Source organism: Macrotis lagotis, chromosome 4 (genome assembly GCF_037893015.1).
Source record: "Macrotis lagotis isolate mMagLag1 chromosome 4, bilby.v1.9.chrom.fasta, whole genome shotgun sequence".
NCBI lineage: Eukaryota > Metazoa > Chordata > Mammalia > Peramelemorphia > Peramelidae > Macrotis > Macrotis lagotis.
Genome location: NC_133661.1, coordinates 222,567,368 through 222,590,451, shown reverse-complemented (window position 1 = coordinate 222,590,451; position 23,084 = coordinate 222,567,368). Strand labels below are relative to the sequence as shown.

Below are 23,084 nucleotides of genomic sequence, written 5' to 3'. Positions count from 1 at the left end.
AAGCCAGTAAGCATTTATTAAGCTCCTACTATGAGCCAGATATTGAATAAAACACTAGAAGCCAAGAGCATTTTGATAGTGTAGGGTCCTTATGGGCAAGGTTGTGGTGCATTTGACTTTCTTTGAAGTTCCAATAGTTAATATGACTTGAGGTCAGAGCAGGAGACAGATGATGGAAGGCCTCCAGGGCCCTGGGTAGATCCTCTACAGAGGAATGTTGGGGAGATGCAGATAAGGATTGCAAAGGCTGGGAAGGCATGGAGGGTCTACAAGATGAAGCCCTGATAGAAGGAAGGCAGCAAGGAAACAAGGATTTATGAAATGTCTACAATATTCTGACTCCTTTACAAATATTATTTCATTTGATCCATAGCCCAAGCCTGGGAGGTAAGTGGTAGTATTATGCCCATTTTGCAGCTGAGAAAACTGAGATAAACAGGGTTAAGTGCCTTGTCCAGAGTCATTCAACTAGTATGTGTTTAAGACAGGATATGAACTCAGATCTTCCTAACTCTGGGCAGCTAAGTAACACTATGGATAGAGTATGGCCCTGGAGTCAGGAGGACCTCAGTTCAAATCTGGACTCAGACACTTAATCATTAATTACCTAGCTGTGTGACCTTGGGCAAGCCACTTAATCTCACTACCTTGCAAAAATAAACAAAAAACTCAACTTTATCTCCAGAACTCTGTCCACTATACCTAGCACCTTCTCTAGGTTACAGTCTTAGTGAGCTGTTATACTGAGAGCCATATAGCACCTTTTTTGGGTCACTTTCCTAAATTTAACAGCTAATAACTCACATAGCATCCCTAGATTTCTAGTTTTTCTCTCTAATGGAACCAATAACCTATCCTTGCTTGCTTCCCAGTATGGTTGTGAGGGTCATGGGAAATAATGAAGGTTAGAGTTCTTTGGAAAGTCTTAAGTCCTATGCAAATATAAGGTACTAGGAGGTACAACTATTAATATCATTATTGTGGCATGCAGATGGATGGATGGAATTTTGCTCAGAGTGTGGGTGTAAAGTGCCAAAAAGTAAGTGGAACAAAAGTAGGGAGTCTTTATGGCAAATGTACTCTTATTTATGTGGCAACTACCATGAATATTAAAACTCCCACTTCTTTCTCTCTGAGCAAAATCATTTACCATTACTGTTTTAAACTAGATTGTGAGGTAGTTAATCCCTGGCCTTTGGGATTTCAAATGTTATTAAATATCATTGTTCAAATTTAATGAAAAACTGAATGTACCCTTCTGTATATCTAGTTATGCAAACTGGTTGAACAGTAATTTATTCTTAGAAAAAATCTGAGAGAGGTGCCATTCATGATTTCATTAGTTTTATTTTTCTAATCCTCACATTCAAACATTTCTATAGCAGCTTCATCAAATGAATTTTTCTTTTCTTGTAATGTCTTTTGGGGAGGATGCTTGCGTAAGAGCCAATTTACGCAGAAGGAATATAAATTGAATGAAATATTTATACATCTTTAAATAAAAATAAGATGAGACTCTAACATGCAGTCAGAAAAGTGCCACTGTTATATGTGGCATTAACACAGGCAGTCAAAATACTTTTGACAGTGGTTTATATGATTAACTTGGCATTTTAGATGTTGGCTTATCCTCTGTTTCCTTTGTCCTCACTTGAATTCGGAAATCTATAGAGATTGGCCCTGTTATCAGATTAGATGAAGAAGCAGTCTTTACTATGAATGTTATGGTAACCAAGGGGTGACCATAATGTAGATGGATTGAGAAAGGTAGACAGGAGGAAAAAAGCAAAATCTAGCTTGCTTCAGAATGATTCCCTATTTGGATAAGCCCAAACTCTTATCACCATCCTTGAGATTCCTGGGAATTTAAGATCACACAAAGGAAAAATGATAGGCACCCATTGTCAGACTTATTTTGTCCATAAATGAGAAATAATCTCTGGCTTGTGAACACTAGTAAGGGATGGGATGGGTTAGAGGATGGGGATGTGGATCTGCTCCTAGGGTGCTGAAGAGTAGCCACAATCTGCAGAAAACAGAAAAAGGAGGGCTCTGGGGAGATGTCAAAGGTAGGTTGTGTTGATATACTAAGAAAGATAAGGACTATCTTTCATGGACAGGATTGGGGAAGGGGAAATGGGGGAATTTATGACTGTCAATCTGGGAAGAGTGGTACATTGCAGAATTCTTTGGCTAAAGTGGTTGTGCAATGGATGTTCTAAGGTAGACCTCAGTTCAAATTCAGCCTCAGATAGTTCCTAGATATGAGATTCTGATTATGTCAATTAACTTCTGCCTGCCTCAGTTTCCTTATCTGTAAAATAATGATAACAAGAGTGCTTACTTCAGAGGATAATGAGGATAAAAATACATCTAAAGGCCTTTGCAAAAATATTATATAAATGTTAGCTAACTTTAAATGTTTTATCCTGAGAAAACACTAATAAATTTATTCTACCCTTCCCTGGACTGCTTTGATTAAAGTTAGGATGAGTTAAAGTTGGACAATGGGCATAATAGCATGAAAAGATTAATCAATGCTCCTTCTGTTTTTGAGAGGACAACCATGTCTAGAGGATAACACTGCAAAGATAACATAAGTGAAGGGAGTTTGGTGTTGCAATAAAATAAACTTGCAAAAAGTTTAACTGACACTCAGAATCCAGAGTTCATGTGAGAGGTTTTTCTTACCTTATAACCTTTACTAGTAAAAAAACAATTTACAAGAGAAGATGATCTTGAAGGTCTTTTCTATCTCTATTATGATTCTACAAGGTCTTTCTAAAGGATTCTGGTCATAAAACCTAAGGGATCTAAGTGGTTGAGCGTTTTTGCTCTTCCATCAGGATCAGCCAATGGCCTGTGTGTTATAGAGTTTCGAGTGGAGAGCTTGATAGACCTGACCCTGGGTCAAGTATTGGTAAGGAGTTCAAGGTTTGAACAGCCCAAGCTATGGGTGGGTTGGAGAAATTGAAAAGGTGGATCTACTAGACATCTGTGAATTATAAATCTAAATATATTTATTGTGTTCATGTACCAAACAACAACAAGAAGAAAAGCAAATTTTGGTAGAATTAAGAGTAGGAAATAATTACTTCCCCCTCATATCTATCCTACTACTTCGAACTTTAATTATATACTTTTCATGCTCTGGTTATCTATAGTTCAATTCTTATTTTTCACTAGACTATAATAAGGTTCAAGAGGATAGCGACTCATTCATTTTTGTATATTTCTCAGTACCTAGTCAAAGACATGGTTTGTTTTTTTCCCCTCTGGTAGCCATGTACAGATGTAAGAATTGGACTATAAGGAAAGTTGAGTGTTATAGAATCAACATTTTCAAATTGTGGTGCTGGAGAAGACTTTTGAAAATACCTAGGACAGCAAGGAGATCAAAATGATCAATGCTTAAAAAAATCAATTCAGACTATTCACTGGAAGGTCGACTACTGAAGCTGAAGTTCAATTACTTTGGTCATACAATGAGAAGACAGAATTCATTGGAAAAGGCTCTGATGTTGGGAAAGATTGAGGGTAATTAGAAAAGGGGATGGCAGAGAAAAGATGGATAGAATGGAAACAATGAACATGAACTTGGACAGACTCTGGGAGATGGTAAAGGATAGAAGGGCCTGCCATGCTATGGTCCATGGGGTCATGAAGAGTTGGACAAGCCTGGCTGACTAAAGAATAATGACAACAACTGTACCTAGGAAGGGAACTATGGTAGAAACCGTTTGCCATATGTTTGGTGAATTTAATTAGTTTAATCAGTTTGTTTAATTTCTTATGACCTAACTGAGATCACTAGTCTGTAAGTTCTGGAATGGTATGAGAGGGGAGCAAGGAAGTGAAGAGAGATGATATGGAGATCCAAGGGATTTTCATAAGCCTGGCTTGGGTGCTGATTGGAACATTTCAAGAATGGTAAAGGCCAGGAGGGCGGAAATCAGGGGCTCTGAAAGGGAGACAAGACAATTTTGGCCCAGGTCTAGGTCAATACTGGGGGGTGGGGGTGGATGAAGATGACTATTTTGGAGGTGTCACTAGAAGGTGGTAATTAAACATAAGAACAGCTCGAAGACGGAAGAAACATTGGAGAATACTGGCTGATAACTTTACTAGAACCATAGTCCTAAAATGTCCCATGCTTGATCCCTTTTCTTGAGTCTTAGTATCTAGAAACCATGACTACTTTCTCTGATTCCTATTGCAATGGCTTTCTCCATGTCTCGATTTTCTTGATGCTGGCTCTTAGTTCATATTATCTAGCTTTCCTTCAATGAAATAGGACTTACCCCTACCTGCTTCAGTTCCACCAAAGGACAGAATTTAGGAAATGATAGTGCCTCCCCCCCTCCCCCCAGCACTGCCTCATTCATTGATTAGTCCATACTCTCTAATATTTTCAACTGACCCCTTTGGGTCTGCCACAGCCAAGTCAATAATAGCATCTTCCCTTTAGCCCAAGAAAACAATGCATTGGGAGTGACCATGGATTTGAAAACAGGAGACTCATGTTGGAATTCTAGCTCTGCCACTGGCTACTTACTATTCATATGATTTTGAACAAATTACAAACTCTTGGGGCCTCAATTTCCTCAGCTATAATATAAAAGATTTGATTGGATGACCTTGAAGGCCCTTTCTAGTCTAAGTCAATGATCCTATGATTCAATCATGCACTTAAAGAATTTAGATTTGAAAAAGAACTTAAGAGATCAACCAGTTCTAGAACTATAACTGGGACAGAAGGATCAGGGCTTTGGCACAGGGTGAATAAATATAGGGAATCCTCATTGGGCTTCTAGTAATTTAATAGCATAGAAATAGTTGAGTTTGACACCTGGTGAGCAAGAATAATTGAGTAGAATAGGAAGCTATTAGAAAGTGTCTTCTAGACAAATTCTTGGTGAATTTTTCCTTGGCCCAATCTTCTCCTGCTTCCTCCTCAAAACAGCCTCCTCCATAGGTGTTGTGGGTATTCTAGGGACTTCATTGCCTCGTGCCCTCTCTTCTCCTGCCAAGAGTTTGTTTTGTATTGTTTATTCTGGGCACAAAAATTGCTAGTTATATCTCTTTCTAGTTGAACCATTTGTTTTAAAGATGAGTGAAAGTTTCAGGGAGGCAGATTTCAGGTCAAAATAAAGGAAAAATGACTACCAATTGGCACTGTTCAAAAAATGAAAGGATGTTAATTCTCCATCACTGGAGGTATTTAGGGGGTAGCTAGGTGGCACAGTGGATAGAATGTTGGCCTAGAGCGAGGAAGACTCATCTCTTTCAGTTCAAATCTTGCCTCAGGTACTTACTAGTTGTGTGGCCCTAGGCAAGTCACTTAACTCTGTTTACCTTAGTTTTCTCATTTGTAAAATGAGCTGGAGAAGGAAATGGCAAACCACTCCAGTATATCTTTGCCAAGAATACTCACTTTGGATCAAAGAGAGTTGAACATGATTGAAAAAAGTGAACAACAAGTCATCACTTACCAGCCACACCATTAAATAAGAAAACACAGCAATCCAAAGAGTGGAGAAAATGAAGGTGACCATGAAGAATTTCTCCCAGCGTGGCTTGCTGCAATTTGGAATGGTGATAAACAGTAGGAATATCAGGGGCCAGGTGAAGATCCACTTTGCTCGGTCCATGTGTCCCTCTGTAGAGATAGAAATAATTTAACTTAAATGAGGGCAAGAAAGGAGCTGAGAATTTGAGGGTTTAGAAGAAACCTTGCAGCTCACTGATTTTTAACTCATGTTACAGATGATAGGTCTGAGGTCCAAAGTGGAGCAGGTTCTCCCCCAAGGTCAGCAGAGCCACATTATTTGTTCCATAACCTCATGCTGACTTTTTCTCATTTTACTTGCCTCTGCTTCCCAGAACATGAACTCAGGGCAGTGTCTTTCTTCAAAATGTTCATATTGATGTAATAAAGAACTGAATTCTTGAAGGTAATGACTGAGAGTCAATGTGTGTTTGTGCTAAGACTTCTGACCTTGGAAAGGCTATTAAAAAAGTCCACTCAAAAACATATTCATGTAGTCCTTTACCTTTTAACACCTTTAAATTAAAAAAAAAATAATGACCTAAATAGTCCTACATTCTATCTCCCTATCTCCTGAAATTTTACAAAGTATTGAGTTGGAAAGGACTTTAAATATTTTTTCTTTTTAGCCTTTTTCAGGTTATGGACCTTATGGCAGTCTAAGCATGGTTTTCTTTTCAGAATAATATTTTAAAATGCACAAAATAAAATGTATAGGATTATAAAGCAAACCAATGATATCGAAAACCAGTTGTCAAAATATTAAAATAGAAATTTAGGGATTATAGGTGACTTTTCCCTGCTCCAACCTCTTCTTTTCTATTTCATTGTATAAACAAGGAAATTGAAACCTTGAAAAGCTAAATGACCCATTCACAGTCAGGAAGATAGTACGTAGCAGGATCTGAACCCAGGTTCTCCCTCTCCAAATTCAGTGCTTTTTTTTTATGGCAACATTTATCCCTTTTATCACTCCAAATAAAGCCTCCATGAAGAAACAAAGTCTGAGAAAGACTCCAAATTGGCAGAGTTATTCAAAATTATTTGGTCCAACCTACTGCTGTTACTATAAGGAAAATGATGATCTGATTCTTCATCCAAGGTTACTTATAGTCACCTAGTTGGAAAGGCTGGCACTTGCGCTCAAAAACCCTGGTTTCCAAGTCCATGCTTCTTCTATTTAAGCTAATTCATCATGAGTTTCTAAGAAACACAGGATATAACAAATGTGATTTCCATACCAAGTTATATCAGCTATTCTGAGGGTGGTTTTAAAATGAGACTGCCTACATGGATTATCAGGCTTGGCTTCTCCAACGCCCTAAAATCTGGCCTTACCCTACTTTGCCAACTTTATCACCCACTCTAGCCTAAGAGGATTTGATTCCTCTGTTCTTAAGAGACCTTGCCACTCACCATGATCACCTTGCTCCATAATCTTGACTTCATTAATTTTTCTGAATCAAATTCTATCTCCTCTTCTTCTTTTTTCCCCCTAAGACTAGATTTAAACGCCTATCTTCCTGACTCCAGAACTGGTGTTCTATCCACTGTACCACCTAGCTGAAACACTCCTACCTATTCTTGATTGTTAACTTCAAGTCTTACTTGTTTGATGCCTTCCCTAATTATTCTAAGTCATATAAATCCCTTTACTATCTCTTTTCTATATCAAAATTATATTCTAATCAATAACGTCTAATTTATATCTAGTCTTACCTATTCCAATTACATTACAATGAGTAATGTAACACTTTTATATATTCAAGAATCCCATTAAACATATGCTATGAGAAATACACTGTGCTCAATATGAGCAGACGTGACAGTAATATGTATTACACTGTAAGCACCATGAGGGCAGGAACCATGTATTATATTAGCTTTGTATCTTTCCCAATGTTTAGCACATTTAATCTACACCAAGAAAGCACATATTATTAATGTGCAGGTGATAGTGTAGACAGGACATGATCCTTTCCCTCCAAGAGCCTACAGACTAGTATGAGACAGACTAGTATTCACAAATAATTAGAATAAAAACTATTACATGAGAAGTGTATATGATAGCTGAAGAAATAGTTATTAACCACCATTTGGAGCATTCAAGGCTTGTTGTAATAGATGATATTTGAGCAGAGTTTTCAAAGAAGAATTCAACAACTGCAATTTGGAGATGATGATGGAGTAAGAAATGAGTTCTGGGTAAATATTAGCCTGTTTTGGAGAGGTAAGAGTTAATTTAAGTTAAATCAGAAATTTAGGCCATGAGAAAAATGACATTTTTCTTTATACTTTGCTTTGCCATGAGACTTGCTATAAACTAATGGCTAGTGGGGTGAGGGATAAGCTCCTCAGTTCTAGGAAAAAATTCTTAGAGTTTAGCTAGCCATCAGAGAAGAAGGGTCATATTTTCCCCTCTCCCTTCTTTTCTTACTCTGCTCTCAGAGTTACAAAGCTCAAAATTTTTGCAGAGTTTAATAGATATTATTTCCAATTTCCAATCATTGCCCCAGAAAGCCCCTAGAAAGATTGAGAAACAGGAAAAGCATCATTGACAGATGTCAGAGATGTTTCTCTTCCTATCCAAATGGAGGTGGTACAGAGGACAGGGTGCTGGGTCCAGAATCAGGAAGGCTCTTCCTAAATTTTAATCTGGCCTCAGACTCTTACTAGCAGTGTGACCTTGGGCAAGTCACTTAACTCTTTGGCTCAGTTTCCTTATCTGAAAATAAGATGAAGGAGGAAATGGCAAACTATTCCAGTATCTTCCAAGAAACCCCCAAATGGGATCAGAAGAATCAGACACAACTGAAAATGCCTGAACAACCAGAAAGAACTAGGAGGTCTATGTGAACTTAGGTCTACTAAACTTCAGGAACAGTGCCACCTAGCTTGGCCACCCAGCTGCAGAGTCACAGTGGAGACAGGGTATGGGGCTGGGAGATAGGAAGATTGAGTTTGAATCTTATCTCAGGTATTGACGGGCTATGGGAACCTGGGTAAGTCACTTAACCTCTCTGTGCCACCGTTTCCTCATATGTAAAATGGAAATAATAACAGTATCTTACCTCACAGGGGAGTTGTGAGAAGAAAAATTTGTCAGCATATGTAAAAATGCTTTGCAAACCTTAATGTAAATTCTGTACATGGATTTTTTTCCTTTCTTATTTTGAACATTGATTTAACTACAAAATCAGTCAATTAGAAAGGCAAATGCCATTAAATGTGGGAATTATAATGCACAGAGAACCTGGGTCAAGTCTCCTTTTTTATTTTAAGGAAAAATTCTATGAATCCATAAAAACTGCTGAGTCAGGGCTTACTTATTACCTGTAAAAAATACTGGATAGCATCAGCTAGGTGATGCAGTGGATAGAGCACCAGCCCTGGAGTCAGGAGTACCTGAGCTCAAATCCAGCTTCAGGCACTTAATAATTACTTAGCTGTGTGATCTTGGGCAAGCCACTTAACCCCATTGCCTTACAAAAACAACAACAAAAAATTGGATGGAGCAAGGATCCCTTGCACTCCTAGTGTTTCATTATCCTCCACACTTATTTACTTAGTCCTTCACACAAGTAAGCATTTCTTGTCTGTCCAGCTAGATTGTAATCCCCTTGCAGACAAGGGCCATGCTATTCTTTTTTGATCTTCTACAGCATCTAATACAGGACAAGGCCACAGGGGAGGCATTGGATAAAACTTATTGCTAATTAACTGACTGATATCTGAAAATAAGCAATGGAGACATAAGAGTTCCTACACCTTACGTGGCTGCTCCTTTTGTTGAGCAAATAGAGGGTTTTTTTTTCAAGTGGAAAAAACGACAATTTAATTATGTGAAAAATGTTTCTAGATGAGCTGTCATGAGGCAGATGGCTAATCATATTGGAGGGGGAAAATTAGCAACAGATGTAGTTGCCATTTAAAAATTTTAACTGAATTAATTTGGACCAATAACTAATTAAACCCTCCAATTAGGGAAATGGTTGAATTACTGCACATAGGAATCATTTTGTGATCATTAGATTCAGAAGACACCAGAGCCTCCTAAAATCAGAGAGCTGGAGGAGGAGGCCTTGGAGATCATTTAATCTAATGTCACTTTTCCTCCCATTTTTAAAGATGAGAAAACAGGCTTAGAGATGAGAAGTCATTTGCCTAAGGTCATAATTCACATCTCATGACTTTCGGTCTTTTATATATTCTGTTCTATATTAGATGGGGCAGGATGCTAACCTATACCACTTCTAAAGTTTTGTTGATAAATTTTCTTGTTACCTTACTCTTTTGCCTATGGCTTTAATTTATATTCATAATAAAATACACGTTATTTTATGAAATACAAAAAACAATATAATAATCAATATATTAATACCCTCTTATTAATATTGTGTCATTTCAGTTGTGATCTCATTTGGAATTTTCTTGGTAAAGATATTGGAGTGGTTTGGCATTTCCATCTCTAGTTCAATTATCCCTCTTCAAAACAGAACTCATCTTTCTTCCTCACCTCACCCTACCCAACCTTCCTATTATGGAGAGGGCATTGTCATCTCTCCAGCCACCCCGTTTTGTAAACTTAATATTTTCCTTGATTATTCAAAGTTGCTTAACTCCTGTACATCCAATCAGTTGTCACAACTTGATAACTCTATCTCCACATCAACTCTTACTTCTGTCCCTCACTTGTATTACACACTCATCACTTCTCACATGGTCATTTTAATAATTCTCTCTCCCTTTTGCAAAGCAATTGGGTTAAGTGATTTATCCAAGGTCACGCAGCTAGATAATTATGAAGTTTCTGAGGGCAGATTTGAACTCAGCTCCTCCTGACTCCAGGGCCAGTGCTCTATCCATTGTGCTACCTAGCTATCCCTCATTTTAATAACTTTCTGATTGGTTTTCCTGCCTCTTCTTTGTTTCTTCTTTAAGCTCTCTTTCACATAGTTTCCAAATAAGTAGGTGTAATATAATTTTGACCTTGCCATTTGTTATTCAATTGTTTCATTCATGTCCAACATTTTATGACCCCCTTTGGAGTTTTCCTGGCAAGACAATGGAGTGGTTTGGCATTTCATTCTCTGCCTCATTTTATACATGAGGAAATTATAGATGAGAAATTAACAGGGTTCAGTGATGAATCCAGGGTCACACAGCTAGTAAAAAGTAAATAGTGAGGCTGAATTTGAACTCAGGTCTGATCTTGCTATGTTCTTGTAATTGTTTCTATTAGAAAAAAATATAATTTCTTCTGTTTGGAATTTAAAGTTCTTCTATATCTAACTCCATTTTATTTCATATTGTTTCTGTCAAATGGATTCCATATTCCAATCATACTGGCCCAATTGCTATTTTTAGCTATCTTCTACTTTGCTGCCTTTGCAAAGGCAGTACTGGCTTGATTCTCAGAATTACTTCAAGGCTCATCTCAGGTGCTACCTCTTACAGAGATCCTTTCCTAGTGATTCCCCTACTTACGGCTGCTATCCTCTTCTCTTTAAAAAAAAATCACTTTAAATATATCTTGTATTTGTACATCTATGTATATCATATATACTATGTATATCATATCTGTGTATTGTATATACTCAGAATATAAATTCCTTGAGTTTGGGGATTGTTTTCAAGTTCGTTTTAGGGCCTACTCAGCCCAATCCCTTGCACAAAATAGGTACCTAATAACTACTTGCTGACTTGAATTATAATCTTGTATCATCTACTACTTCTTCTGGAATTGTTATATCATCACATATATCTCTCCTCTTTTCATCATTTCAATTCTGGACATGCAAATCCTTAAACAATGCAGAGTGGGATTAGTGAAAAAAATATTGAACTAAGACTTGTTACCTATATTCCAATTCATGCCCTGTCACTAAATACTTTTCCTCTCTCAGCCTTGATTTCCTCTTCTGTAAAATATAGGGGTTTGTCTTAATGTTCTCTCCCAAATCTAATATTCCATATTCCACCATTTATATTCTATATCCTAAAATTCCCCATAGCATAGTAAGGTACAGAGCTTGCCTATGTTATATTTCAGTCTAAAAAATTTTTGATGTAATAATTCAATTTAACAAACATTTATTAAATATCTACTGTATACAAGACTTTGTGATGGCATTGGGTGGGGATATACTACAGACAAACCAGCTCTAACCCTGATCATTCTATAGTTCCGTGATTTTAAGTTCACTTTTAGATGAGACTTTGTGTTTCTTTTCTCAAGGTCTCTTTCCATACCAACACATCATAATTCTTTGATTTTTAGATCAGAATATGCATCATTTGGGATAGCATGAAATCTCTTTTCTATCTGAGAAACTTAAGAATAAGTTCTTTTCTGTTTAATTCTCAACTTGACCCAGAGTGCCATCAGACAGAGTCCACCCAAGCAACCCAAGATACACATTTCTCTGAAGTCCTGCCTCGGTTTTATATTTTATGATCCTGGCTCTGCCTAGTGTCACAAGATTATTGTGAGGATTAAATGACAGAATGTTCATGACAGATTTTATGTATAACACAAAGAAGCCTGTTATTTTCCATTCTAGGCTTCTCTGAATTCTTAGTCTGCTCTCAAACACCCCGTGAGCATTAGCAACCACTGATGGCAAATCTGAAATGTTGCTGCTGCTGCTGCTAAGGCAAAGTCAGACAAGCCAAGTCTTTTACACTCTGTCTCCCTGGCAATTTTTCCCCAACTTGAATTTTTAGGAAACTGATTTTTAAGGAAGGTGCAATTCTTCATGCTCCTGCCTTTTATAAACAAAACAAACCAAAGCCAAGGCACCATCCACCCACCTCTACTTTGCCTCCTCAAAACAACTCTGTATTTTAACTCTGGGATTGATTTTTCTTATTATCCTAAAGCAATAATTAGATCACAGATTTAGAGCTGAAATGGAAACTAAGATGCCATCAAGTCTAGTCTCTGAATTTTATAGATAAAGGACTGTGGTCCAAAGTTAGGTCTCAGATAGTGAATAGCAGTGTAAGAATTTGAGCCAGGTTATCTTGACTTCTCTCTCATGTTTGTTTAGCACTTCATACAATACTCTCATATCCCTTAGTTTAGGTAATTATCACAATAGTTTTATGGCAGACTTTCTTCCTCTCTTTCCTTTCCTATTAGCTTAAAGTGAAGTGGGCTATTTGGGAAGGTAGGGACTTCACCCCACCCATTGTTAGAGATATTCAAGAAAAGGCTGAATGACTTTTTTTTTTTTTAGTATGCTGTAGAGAGGATGCTTGTTCAGGTATGGACTCTGAGGTCCCTTACTTAGAAGGAGGGAAAGGAGGAAAGGAAGAAAGAAGGGAAAGAAGCAAGTGGGGAAGGGTAAAAGGGAAGGAGGGAAGGAGAAAGAAGGGTAGAAGGAAGGAGCATAAGAAGGAGAGGAGGGAGAGAGGGAAGGTAAGAAGGAAAGAAGGTGGGGGAAAAAGGAGAGAGTAGGAATGAAGACAAGAAGGAAGGAGGGAAGAAAGAAGGAAGGGAAAGTGGGAAGGAGAATGGGAAAGAGGAAGGGAAGTAGGAAGGAAAGAAATTTTATTTGAGGGGAAATAGGAAGGAAAGAGGGAAGGTAGAAAGGTGAGAAGAAAGGAGAAAGGAGGGAAAGAGGGAAGGTGAGAAGAAAGGAGAAAAAAGAAGGAAGGAGAGGTAGGAAGAAAGAAGAAAGGTAAGAAAGAAAATGGGAAGACAGGAAGGAGGGAACGAGGCAAGGGAAGGTAGAAAGCAAGGAAGGAAAAATAAAAGGGATTAGACTTGTTTTGTTTGACTCCAGAGAGAATTAGGAGCAATGGTTGAAAATTGGGAGGGCGGTAATTTAGGCTTCATATAATGAAGAGTTTCTGGTAAATGAGTTATGAGTTATTTTAAAAAAAGAAAACTTTCTGAGGAGCTAGTGGTTTCTCAGTCACTGAAATCCTGCAAGGGTTGACTGGATGATTATCAGTGGAAATGTCATCTTGGGAAAGGATTCTTGCTAAATTAGAGGCTGGCTTAGAATACCTCTAAGCTCCTTCCCAACTCTGAGATCCAGTGATTCAAGAAGAGGTATGCATACTTCTCTCTCCAACCCCTCTTAGAGAAATGAACTTTCTTTATTAGGTTGTTAGCAGTAATCTACCTTCCAGGTCCTTGTCCAACTATCTTTCAGACTATGGGTCATGTCAATAAAATATGTAAGCCTGGGGCTATTTCTCATCTATTGAAAAATTACAAGCTGTTTATTCTTTCCATCCCAGAACTTACTGAATACAAAAATTCAACAACAAACTATTCTGGTACTGTATAACCTGGACTTACCCTTGATTTTCCACCAACTACAGAAGTCACTTCAGTTGCTCCTTTTGTAAAAAGATATTGATATTTGCCTAAGCTGGGGCTGGCAAACTATGGTCCAATGGGCTCATTATAGAAATAGGTTACAGACCAGATGTATCCCTTGGGTCATAGTCTAAGTCATTTTCCAAAATATTTAAGAAAATATATAGTAAGCTTACTATTTATGCACAACATTGCTAAATGCTTGAAGCTGAGTGGAGAGAGAGCTTTAGAATCAAGAAATTTAGGTCTGAATCCTAGCTCAAACACTATCTGTAGGCAAATCACTTTACTTTTGTGATATTCAATTTCTTCATTTGTAAAATGGGATAACATTTTTCATGGTTTTTGTGAGGAAAGTCATATAAAGAAGTGAGCTGTTATTAACTGACTGGAATACATTGTTTAGACTTTAGAGCATTCTATAATTAATTGCAATCTATCATAAATGCTCAAAAGAAAATCTTCTTTTCCAAAAAGAATCCTAATGGTGGTAAAATCTTTTGTAAGGTGAAGAACCTTATAGTTTCAAAAGAAATTATACATGCCCACTCACCATTTTGCTATTTAAATTCAGATTGGTTTTGGTATATTGGACTTTCATATGGTAAATTACATATGACTGGCCAACCTTGGTCTTTTACCATTAAGCTTACAATATTGTTTGGTTTCCATGCTAACCATGCTCAATTAGAGTCATCTAGCTTGTCTTTCCTGGATTGGTGAATGTTATTGTATCAGGGGAACAGTACCATAAGAGTTATAAAAATTATCCTACAGAGAAAGGACTCAGGATTTAAAAATTCATCCCTCATTTTTTACGGATAAGGAAATTGAGGTTGAGAGAATAGTAAATGGTATTCTAGAATACATTTAGAATCACAACAGTACCAATGCCTTATTCATACAAGTTTGATAAATATTAATTTAATTGAAGGCTGGGACTGAAATGAACTAGAGAAGGAAGTGACAAACTACACCAGTATCTTTGCTAAGAAAATCCCAAATAGGGTCATGACTGAACAATAATAAAAATGCATGTTGAATGATTGGCATCCTGTTTATTTGTATATATGTTATGTTTCTCCTTTCTGCTCTAAGCCTACCCTAACCCCCTACACTATGCAAGCTCTTTGAAGGTAGGAATTATTTTGTTATCTCTACATCTCTGAACCCAGCACATGCCCTGCAAAACAGCAGACACAAATGATTTAATTTTTTGAATTGTTGAATTGAGTCTCCCTTACAGTGCCAGTACAGGTTCTGTAGAGTGAGCCTTCCATATGTGCTGACTAATTGGCGCATACTTAACAGAAAACATCCAGATGAAGAGTGAAACCTTCATTGTGCCAGCTAGATGCTTGCCAACATGTGGCTGTTTTGGCATTATATGGGCAAAACATGGAGGTGGTAAATGCTATTTTTCCTTCTCTTTGGCATGAGTTGGCACTGTACTACCATAACCTCACCATGTCTCTGCCATGCTCTTGGATTAGCAATATCAGCTCACATTTAGATGACACTTAGTCCTACAAAGTGGCCTCCTTGCAAAAGGAGAACTCGAAGCCTGAGCAAGTGAAGTGATGTATCCAAGGTCACCAAGTGAACAGATGAAAGGTCTAGGATTCCTCCCCACCATTATCAGACTTCCTAATTTTTCTCCAATGGCTTGTTTAGCATTCTCTAAACAAATAGGACTTACTGGTATAGTCAGTATATAGGACACTTAGTTTTGGGGTCAAGAATACTGGGTTTTAAAGTATGATTTCAGACAAGTCAGTTTCCTAATCTATAAAGTCAGGAGGTAGTCTAGATGGCTATTAAATTCCCTTTCAGCTCTAAATTTAGAAGCCCATTTAAGATTTTACCTCTCCTTTGGATTTCAAATGAAATTCTTCTCTTTAAAACACTCTAATAGTGGTTTAAAGAAAAATAAAATTCTCATGAGTCCTTGAATATCTGTACTTCAAATATAGGAACATTTTGTTTCAGCAGGAACCTTGTGACGTGAAACAATGTAAGTATAGTTTACCTGGTAGGTCTGAAAGCAAAGGAACAAGTACATTTCTACTAAAAAGAATGATTTGTGGGGGGCAAAATTCTGATTGGTTCAGTGTAGGTAATTTAATATGTAAATTAATCAATCAGAAAGGCTAAATTATCTCCTAATACTTGTTCTGGTCCTACCATCCATTCAAATATCAGCAAAGCTCAAAGAATAGATGTGGGTGTTTGCAAGCATTTTATTCTCTAACCCTTTACTGAATTTTGGAGAATGAAAAAACTCTAATTGCTCAAGTGATTTAAAAAAAAATCAGGTAACCCACACTGGTTGAGGGGTAGGGATAGAGGTAAAAAATAGAATCTGTATATAAAAATAAAATATATGTACATATATAAATATATAAAATGTATAAATATATAAAATATATAAAAAATAAAATTCCAGAAGTCTTCAATTTTCTCCATGCTGATTCGATTCCATTACACAAACACTGGCTACAAGAACCTACTATGTACAAAGTATACAAAGGTAGATATATCATAGACCTGCTTTCAAGAAGCATACAGTTAAATCTGAAAGGGAGGAAGGGTGGCTCATAGGGTTGTAGGCTTTAGAGCTGAAAATAACTTTGAAGATTATCTAGTCAAAGCAATCAATAAACATTTATTAAGCATCTAACATCACCAGGCATTGCCCTAAGCACTGAAACAAAAGTTTTCATTTTTTTTGGTTGAAGAAGATGAAGGTAAAAGTATTTTAAACTACAGATTCCACTGCTGGGTCACATACCCCAAAGAAGTCAGTTATAAAAAAGAAAGATTTCAAGTATAACAGAACACTTTTTGTAGTGGCAAAGAATTAAATACAAGGTAAATCATTGAGAGAGAGTTAAGAAAATTGTGGTGTTTGACTATCATGGAACACTTTTTAATAGTATATCTACGGCAGCAAGGTGGTACAATGGATAAACCAAGCCTGTAGTCAGGCCTTAGACACTTACTAGCTGTTAGACCCCAGGCAAGTCACTTAATCCTATTTGCTTCAGTTTCCTTATCTGTCAAATGAGATGGAGAAGGAAATGGCAAACCATTCCATTACTTTTGCCAAGAAAATTCCATATAGGGTTATGAAGAGTTGTACATGATTGAAATGAATGAATGAGGAAAATCTCAATATATGCAAAAAATGGATCATATAGAACTGAGGCAAAATAGTGTAAACAGAGCCAGAAAATCAATATACACAATGACTTGTAGTCATTGTATGAAAAAGAACCACAACATAGCAATGGAAACTATGGATGCTGTTAAAGGATAGTGACCATAAACCTTGATTCCAAAGAAGAGAAATTAGAAGATTCCTTTCCCTTCCTCTTTGCAAAGATAGGAGATCATGAAACTTGGACATTTCATCTAATGTCAGCCTTTTTTTTTTAACATGATTAGTTTTGCTGAACTATTTTTTTTTTTTTTACTTTTTAAAAAGTCTTTATTATAAGGAATAATTCTTTAGGAAGAGCTACAATGGAATATGCAAGTATTGTAAAAACTTAAGACATCAATAAATTGGTTTTTCTTTGTAAAGATACATGATTCAAACAAGAAGAAAAGAAAAACTAGGGGTAAGTTTAGAGTTCAGTGAGGTTAAGTGACTTTCTAAAGTCACACTTGATTACTTAGTTGAACCAAGATTTAACCCATTTCTCTGCAATCAAATCTATCACTTGTTCAAATACCTAATATAAGGGAGAGAAGCAGTAAGGACAAAGGAAAAAATTCAAGGAAAGGAATCTGAGGAATGTGAAGATGGAGAGATCCCTTTCAGCAGTGATAGCTTTAGAAATGCTGCTAAAACTTTAATATAAACCAATAAGTAACCTAGAATCAGAATTTTCTAGAGACAGAAGGTGTTTTAGAGAATTTAGTTCTAACACCAAACTTTAAAGATGAGTAAGCTGAGCTAGAAAGAGGAAAGGTACTGAACTAAGGTCCCAATTGACATCCCATATGAACAAAGCCCACCAGGATATCAATTGTAAAAAAAAAGAGAGAGAAGAGAATTCTGACTGTTTCAAAGTTTTCCAGCTTCTTCAAAGATTTGGAATGACCAAAAATAATTTAAAGGCTGGGATATGACTAGGAAGTGTTGTGTAGAGCTGTTTCTCTATGACGGTTCCCCCACATAATTTCTAAGTGTTCTGAGTTCTATGATATCTGGACATATTTACCAAATACACTCTCTAGCTTGTCTTATTTTTTTAATTGACTTTTATTATAAATGTACTTGATCACTTGACTTCAAAAAAGTTTAAATCAGTACCCTAATTTCTGGGTAGCAGACTGTTTTACAAATTAAATATCTAAATATTTGACAAAACATTGAAATTTGATGAAAAACAATTATAAAAATCTTTAATCTCTTTTTTAAGAAAGGAGGCAATTTTCTCCATACCTATGTACAATATCAATGTGACCAATTTTAGACTAGGTAGCTAAGCTATATTTTGTTTTTAGCATATATAGTTCTTAGTTTAGTCTCATATCTTAAGCTTTATAGCTAGAATTGGCAGCCCAGAGTCTACCTGGGTCTCTTGATTTTTATTACTGGAGTGGGCTATTTCCCAAAACACCAGTTTGATGAACAAATGCTTGATAAATTATGAATGCTATTAGAGCATGACTTTGGGAGACCGTGGAGCACAGAAGGGCCTGGGGTCATGAAGAATCAGGCATAATTGAATAACAACAAATTTAGAAGCCAAACCAACTCAAGTCTTGCCATTTTCAGGAAGGTAGGAAAATGAACTCCACAGGTTTCCAAAATAGTTTAATCATTGCCTGCTTCCTTTTCTTCCTTCTTCCCTTTACTTTCAATTCAAAATATTCTTCTGGATAAACTTTTGGAGTTTTGCATTAACTATAGACATCTTTCATTTATCCATCCAAATCATTTACCATATCCTGTGGGACAACCTTATAGCTAGTTGCTTACTTAAAATGATTTCGAAACAAGAGACAATTTGACTTTAGATTAAATGTTGTCAAATGTCACATGTTGTATTACTTTCAATTGTCATTGAGTTGATTTTCATTTGTGTCCAACTTTTTGTTACCCCATTTGGGGTTTTCTTGCCAAAGATACTGAAGTGGCTTGCCATTTCCTTTTCTAGCTCATTTTACAAATAAGGAAACTAAGGCAAAAACAGTAAAGTGACTTGTCCAGGATCCCATGGCTGGTATGAGGCCAAATTTGAACTCAAGAAAGATGACTCCAGGTCTGGTGTTTATCCACTGCACATGTGATCATGGGCATGATCTATCTGCTTCTGAATAATTCCAATATTTACAAGCCCAAATTTTCCACCCTAGTACTTCCTCCCACTGCTCTAAGTTCTGCTTCACTGTTGAGTGAAGGAAGTAAAGAGCTGCCATCATGATAAGTTCAATTTCTATTTGTGCCTATATTTTAATCCTTCCTTAGGTAATCCATGGCTTCAGTCTTGTCCAGGACTAGGAACACACATATAGCTTGGAGGCTTCTATGGGTTGCCAATACATGTCAACTTGCGAGAGGGGCAACCTGACATGTGTCATCCTTTGTATCAGAGAATAACTAGAACCCTGGAGTTCCAGAATTGGGAGGGTCTTCAGTGGTCATCTGAAGCCCCTTCTTGGAGGATGAATTCTATCTAAAATAGCCAAGATAACGGGCAGCCTTGCATAAATACCCCATCAGTGATGGGAGTTTACATTTATGAAATGCTTTATTAATCTTTTGTGTACTGTTTTTTGCATGCTTTCTCCCCCATTAGACTGCAAACTTCTTGATCACAAGGAGAGTCTTTGCTTTGCACATAGTTGTTGCTGTTGTTACATTTGTTCTTTATTCTAGAAGAAGACCATGACATCAGGGAGGAGATGCCATGACAAATGCATGAATTGGATTAGAGTAAGGGAGGCTATGCTAAGTCACCAGCCTCACTTTCTCCTCCAGTCATCTGGGTCCAGGGGCCAGATATGAATCAGGACCACTGGAGATAACCCTGGATGCAAGTCAATCAGGATAAAGTGACTCGCCCAAGGTCCCACTGCTAGTAGATATCAAGTGTCTGAGGATGGATTTGAACTCAGATACTCTTGACTCCAGGACCAGTGCTCTATCCACAGCCCTCATCATAAGCATTTAATAAATGATGCTTGTTGGTTGACTGACAGACTTTATGTATGCATGTATCCATGCATGTATCCATGCATTAGTGTATGTATTGTTATTACTTCCTGGGGCAGTTCATTTTAACAAATTTATTATATGCCATTCTAGAAGGGGATACAAGATTTATATTGAAAAGAAAAATATATATTAATATATATAATGAAGGTCAAGTTCCCACAATATTTCTATCTGGCATTCTTTCTCTGGGTTAGGATTACTGGAGAAAAGATTATTTTTCTCTTGTATATTAATAATCAATTATTGAATTACATTGAGCTGAAGGACAATTGTTGATGGATGAGATTACTCAAATTCCAGGAATCCACTTTTGATCCTGAGTAGCATACTCCACCCAACTAGAGAATCTTACCAAGAATTCAATATAAGGTGAATTCTGGCACATTGTATTCCACTCAGCCAGGTGTGAATAGAGGTGGATCCTTTGTTTAGATCGCCTGAGGCTGGAGGTGGTCCCAGAGTGAGAGTGAGAGAGGCCCCCAGTCCCTCATTAGAATGAATCCACTTTTCATTATAACAGTCACTTTTCTTATTGTTAACCAATAAGAGTGGATTGCTACCCTCAGAAACATCCACTCTTTCAAGGGCATATAAAATGAGTGGGCCCTATTCATGGGTCTTTGGCATTAATTCTTGCATGATTAATAAAACTATTAATTACTCATAAACCATGTCAACCTTTTGCATCACATTACCTTTCTGTATTGTATGCAGAAAGATTGTCTATCTTGTGCCAATGCCCCTTGTAGGTGACTAGCCAACAAACTAAAAGAATGCTACAGCTAGAAGGGACTTTAAAGTCATCACTTTGAGGAATATGGGGGTTGTTTGGGGTTTACAAGAAGGGAGATTATTAGTTTACATTACAAATATTGCAGTCTGCTTGTGCCTAGGGACAGGTATGTGAGACAAAAGATTTAGCTTCAATCTGATCAAAATGGAAGATTACACCAGATCTGCCCCACCTAGTTCTGAGTTGTTAACCTAGGGTTTTCCTCCTTCTCTGTGCATGCTCGAGGAGGTAGCTGTTCTTGCTCTTTTGTATAAAGAGTAGGGCAGGAAAAACTTGTGGGGACCAATGTATCAATTAGATTTGTGACCCCAGCCAATGACTGGCAAGCAGGAACAAAGCCTTTCAAAGTGCATAAAAGACCTAATATTTCCAGGATTCCTTGACCCTTCTCCCCTTAAGACAGGTGTGCCATTTATTAAGATGTCTTAATAAAAAAAAAAATTTAATCACTCTGGACTAAGTGTTCATGAGCCATTTATAGCAATCATCATCATAATGATCTTTATGGGGGATTCCAGTAAAGGAGCACCTTCCCCAAAAGTCCTTGCTAGGATGGGGAATTCTAGCTATGATTTAATCACTGGCTCTGTAGACCCTAGCTCTGCTTTTACCCAAGGCCTTTTTGTTATCAGGGCCCATTGCTCAGAGTTATTTTTACCCTTTTACTTTACAGGAGGTTCTGCCTAGAGAACTTGATCACTTATCAGCACCTGGGTTCTTTGATTTTCCAAAATCCCTCTTAACAAACATGTTTATAACTTAAACACAAGTTCTGTTCCTTCTGACTATCCCTTAGTGGCAGCAACTTCTGACATTCACTTCAAATAGACAAAAATTTATCTGAGATCATTTTCTCTCTTCTTCCTTCTTCTCTCCCTATATAAATGAGATTGTCAAATTCCTCTTTGCTTAGAGTTATCTCCCATCTCAGTCCACTGTGCCATCACAGTACCCAATGAAATCCCTATATGCCTCCAAGAGAGCACATGTCTTTTGAATTCTTTCTCAGACATCTTATGCCAAATTCCAATATTTTGGGGATGCGAACCTCAACAATATCAGCTCACATTTAAGAAATGCTTAGTAGGTGCCTCATAAAATTTTATTGATTAATTGCAGAACATTTTTCCATGGGACATCTAGGTGGCATGGTAGATAAGAGCATGAAGCTTGGAATCAAAAGACTCATCTTCATCAACTTGGATCCAGCCACAGATAAAAGTTGTGTGACCCTGAACAAGTCATTTAACCCTGGTTGTCTCAGTTCCTCATCTATAAAATGAGCAGGAGAAGGAAAAGGCAAGCCACTCCACTATCTTTGCCAAGAAGACCCCAAAGGGAGTCATGGACAGTTAGAAATGATTCAACAACAAAAAAAGCATTTTCTAAAAAGGATCTTATTTATCACTTTTATATCATTTGAGTCTCACAACTCAAGGAAATGGGCAGTGTGAGTTTTATTCTTCCATTTTCTGGATGAGGGTACTGAGGCTCAGAAAAATCAAATGATTTGCTTAAGGTCACACAGCTAATAAGTGAACCAATTATAATGGGTTTTAATTTTCTCATCTGTGAAATGAGAGGGACTGGACCAGATGGTCTCTAAGGTCCTTCCCACACTAAATCTATAATTTTATAAAACTAAGGTAAACTTTCATTTTTCATAGACATGATTAAATTTAAGTGCATGAGTCATTCTATACCTTCATTAGTATGCAAAGTCAAGGATAACAGCATTTGTAGTTCTGTAAATATGGAGTTAGCAATATTTTTTTCATGTTTCTGAAATTAAGTTATTTTGTAGATCTACTAAAGTTCACTTTGTTAATTCCTTCAAGTATGGAATTAAGCTCACAAAAAATGATGGCTTCTCTTTTCCATTTTCAAAGAGAGAAGGCAGGCTGAGAGATGGATTAAATATTATCCCCCATTCCTCTCCCCCCCAGCTACTTTCAATTATCTAGAAGTTATTAATATTTCAAAACAACAGAATTTCATTCTATGGAATGATGTTTGCTCTAAATCTTCAAAAAGAACACTGTATCATAGACTAGGTTGTCAGAGTTAGGATGGACCTTAGGAGAATGTTACAAAGTAGAACACATAATGTCAGAGCAGGAAGGAATCTAAAATCGAAAAATATCAGAGCTGGAAGGAAGCTAAGAACATAGAAGGC

The 23,084-nt window shown here is 37.0% G+C and overlaps 1 protein-coding gene across 1 annotated transcript in view; it reads right to left on the bottom strand.

Moving 5' to 3' along the window:
- The window catches only part of SLC24A4 (solute carrier family 24 member 4), a 247,227-nt gene that overhangs the window by 18,736 nt on the left and 205,407 nt on the right, over positions 1-23,084 (bottom strand). Inside the window, exon 14 of the mRNA XM_074236269.1 lies at positions 5,493-5,659. Coding sequence (XP_074092370.1) covers positions 5,493-5,659 — 167 coding nt within the window. The remainder of the gene's footprint in view (positions 1-5,492; positions 5,660-23,084) is intronic.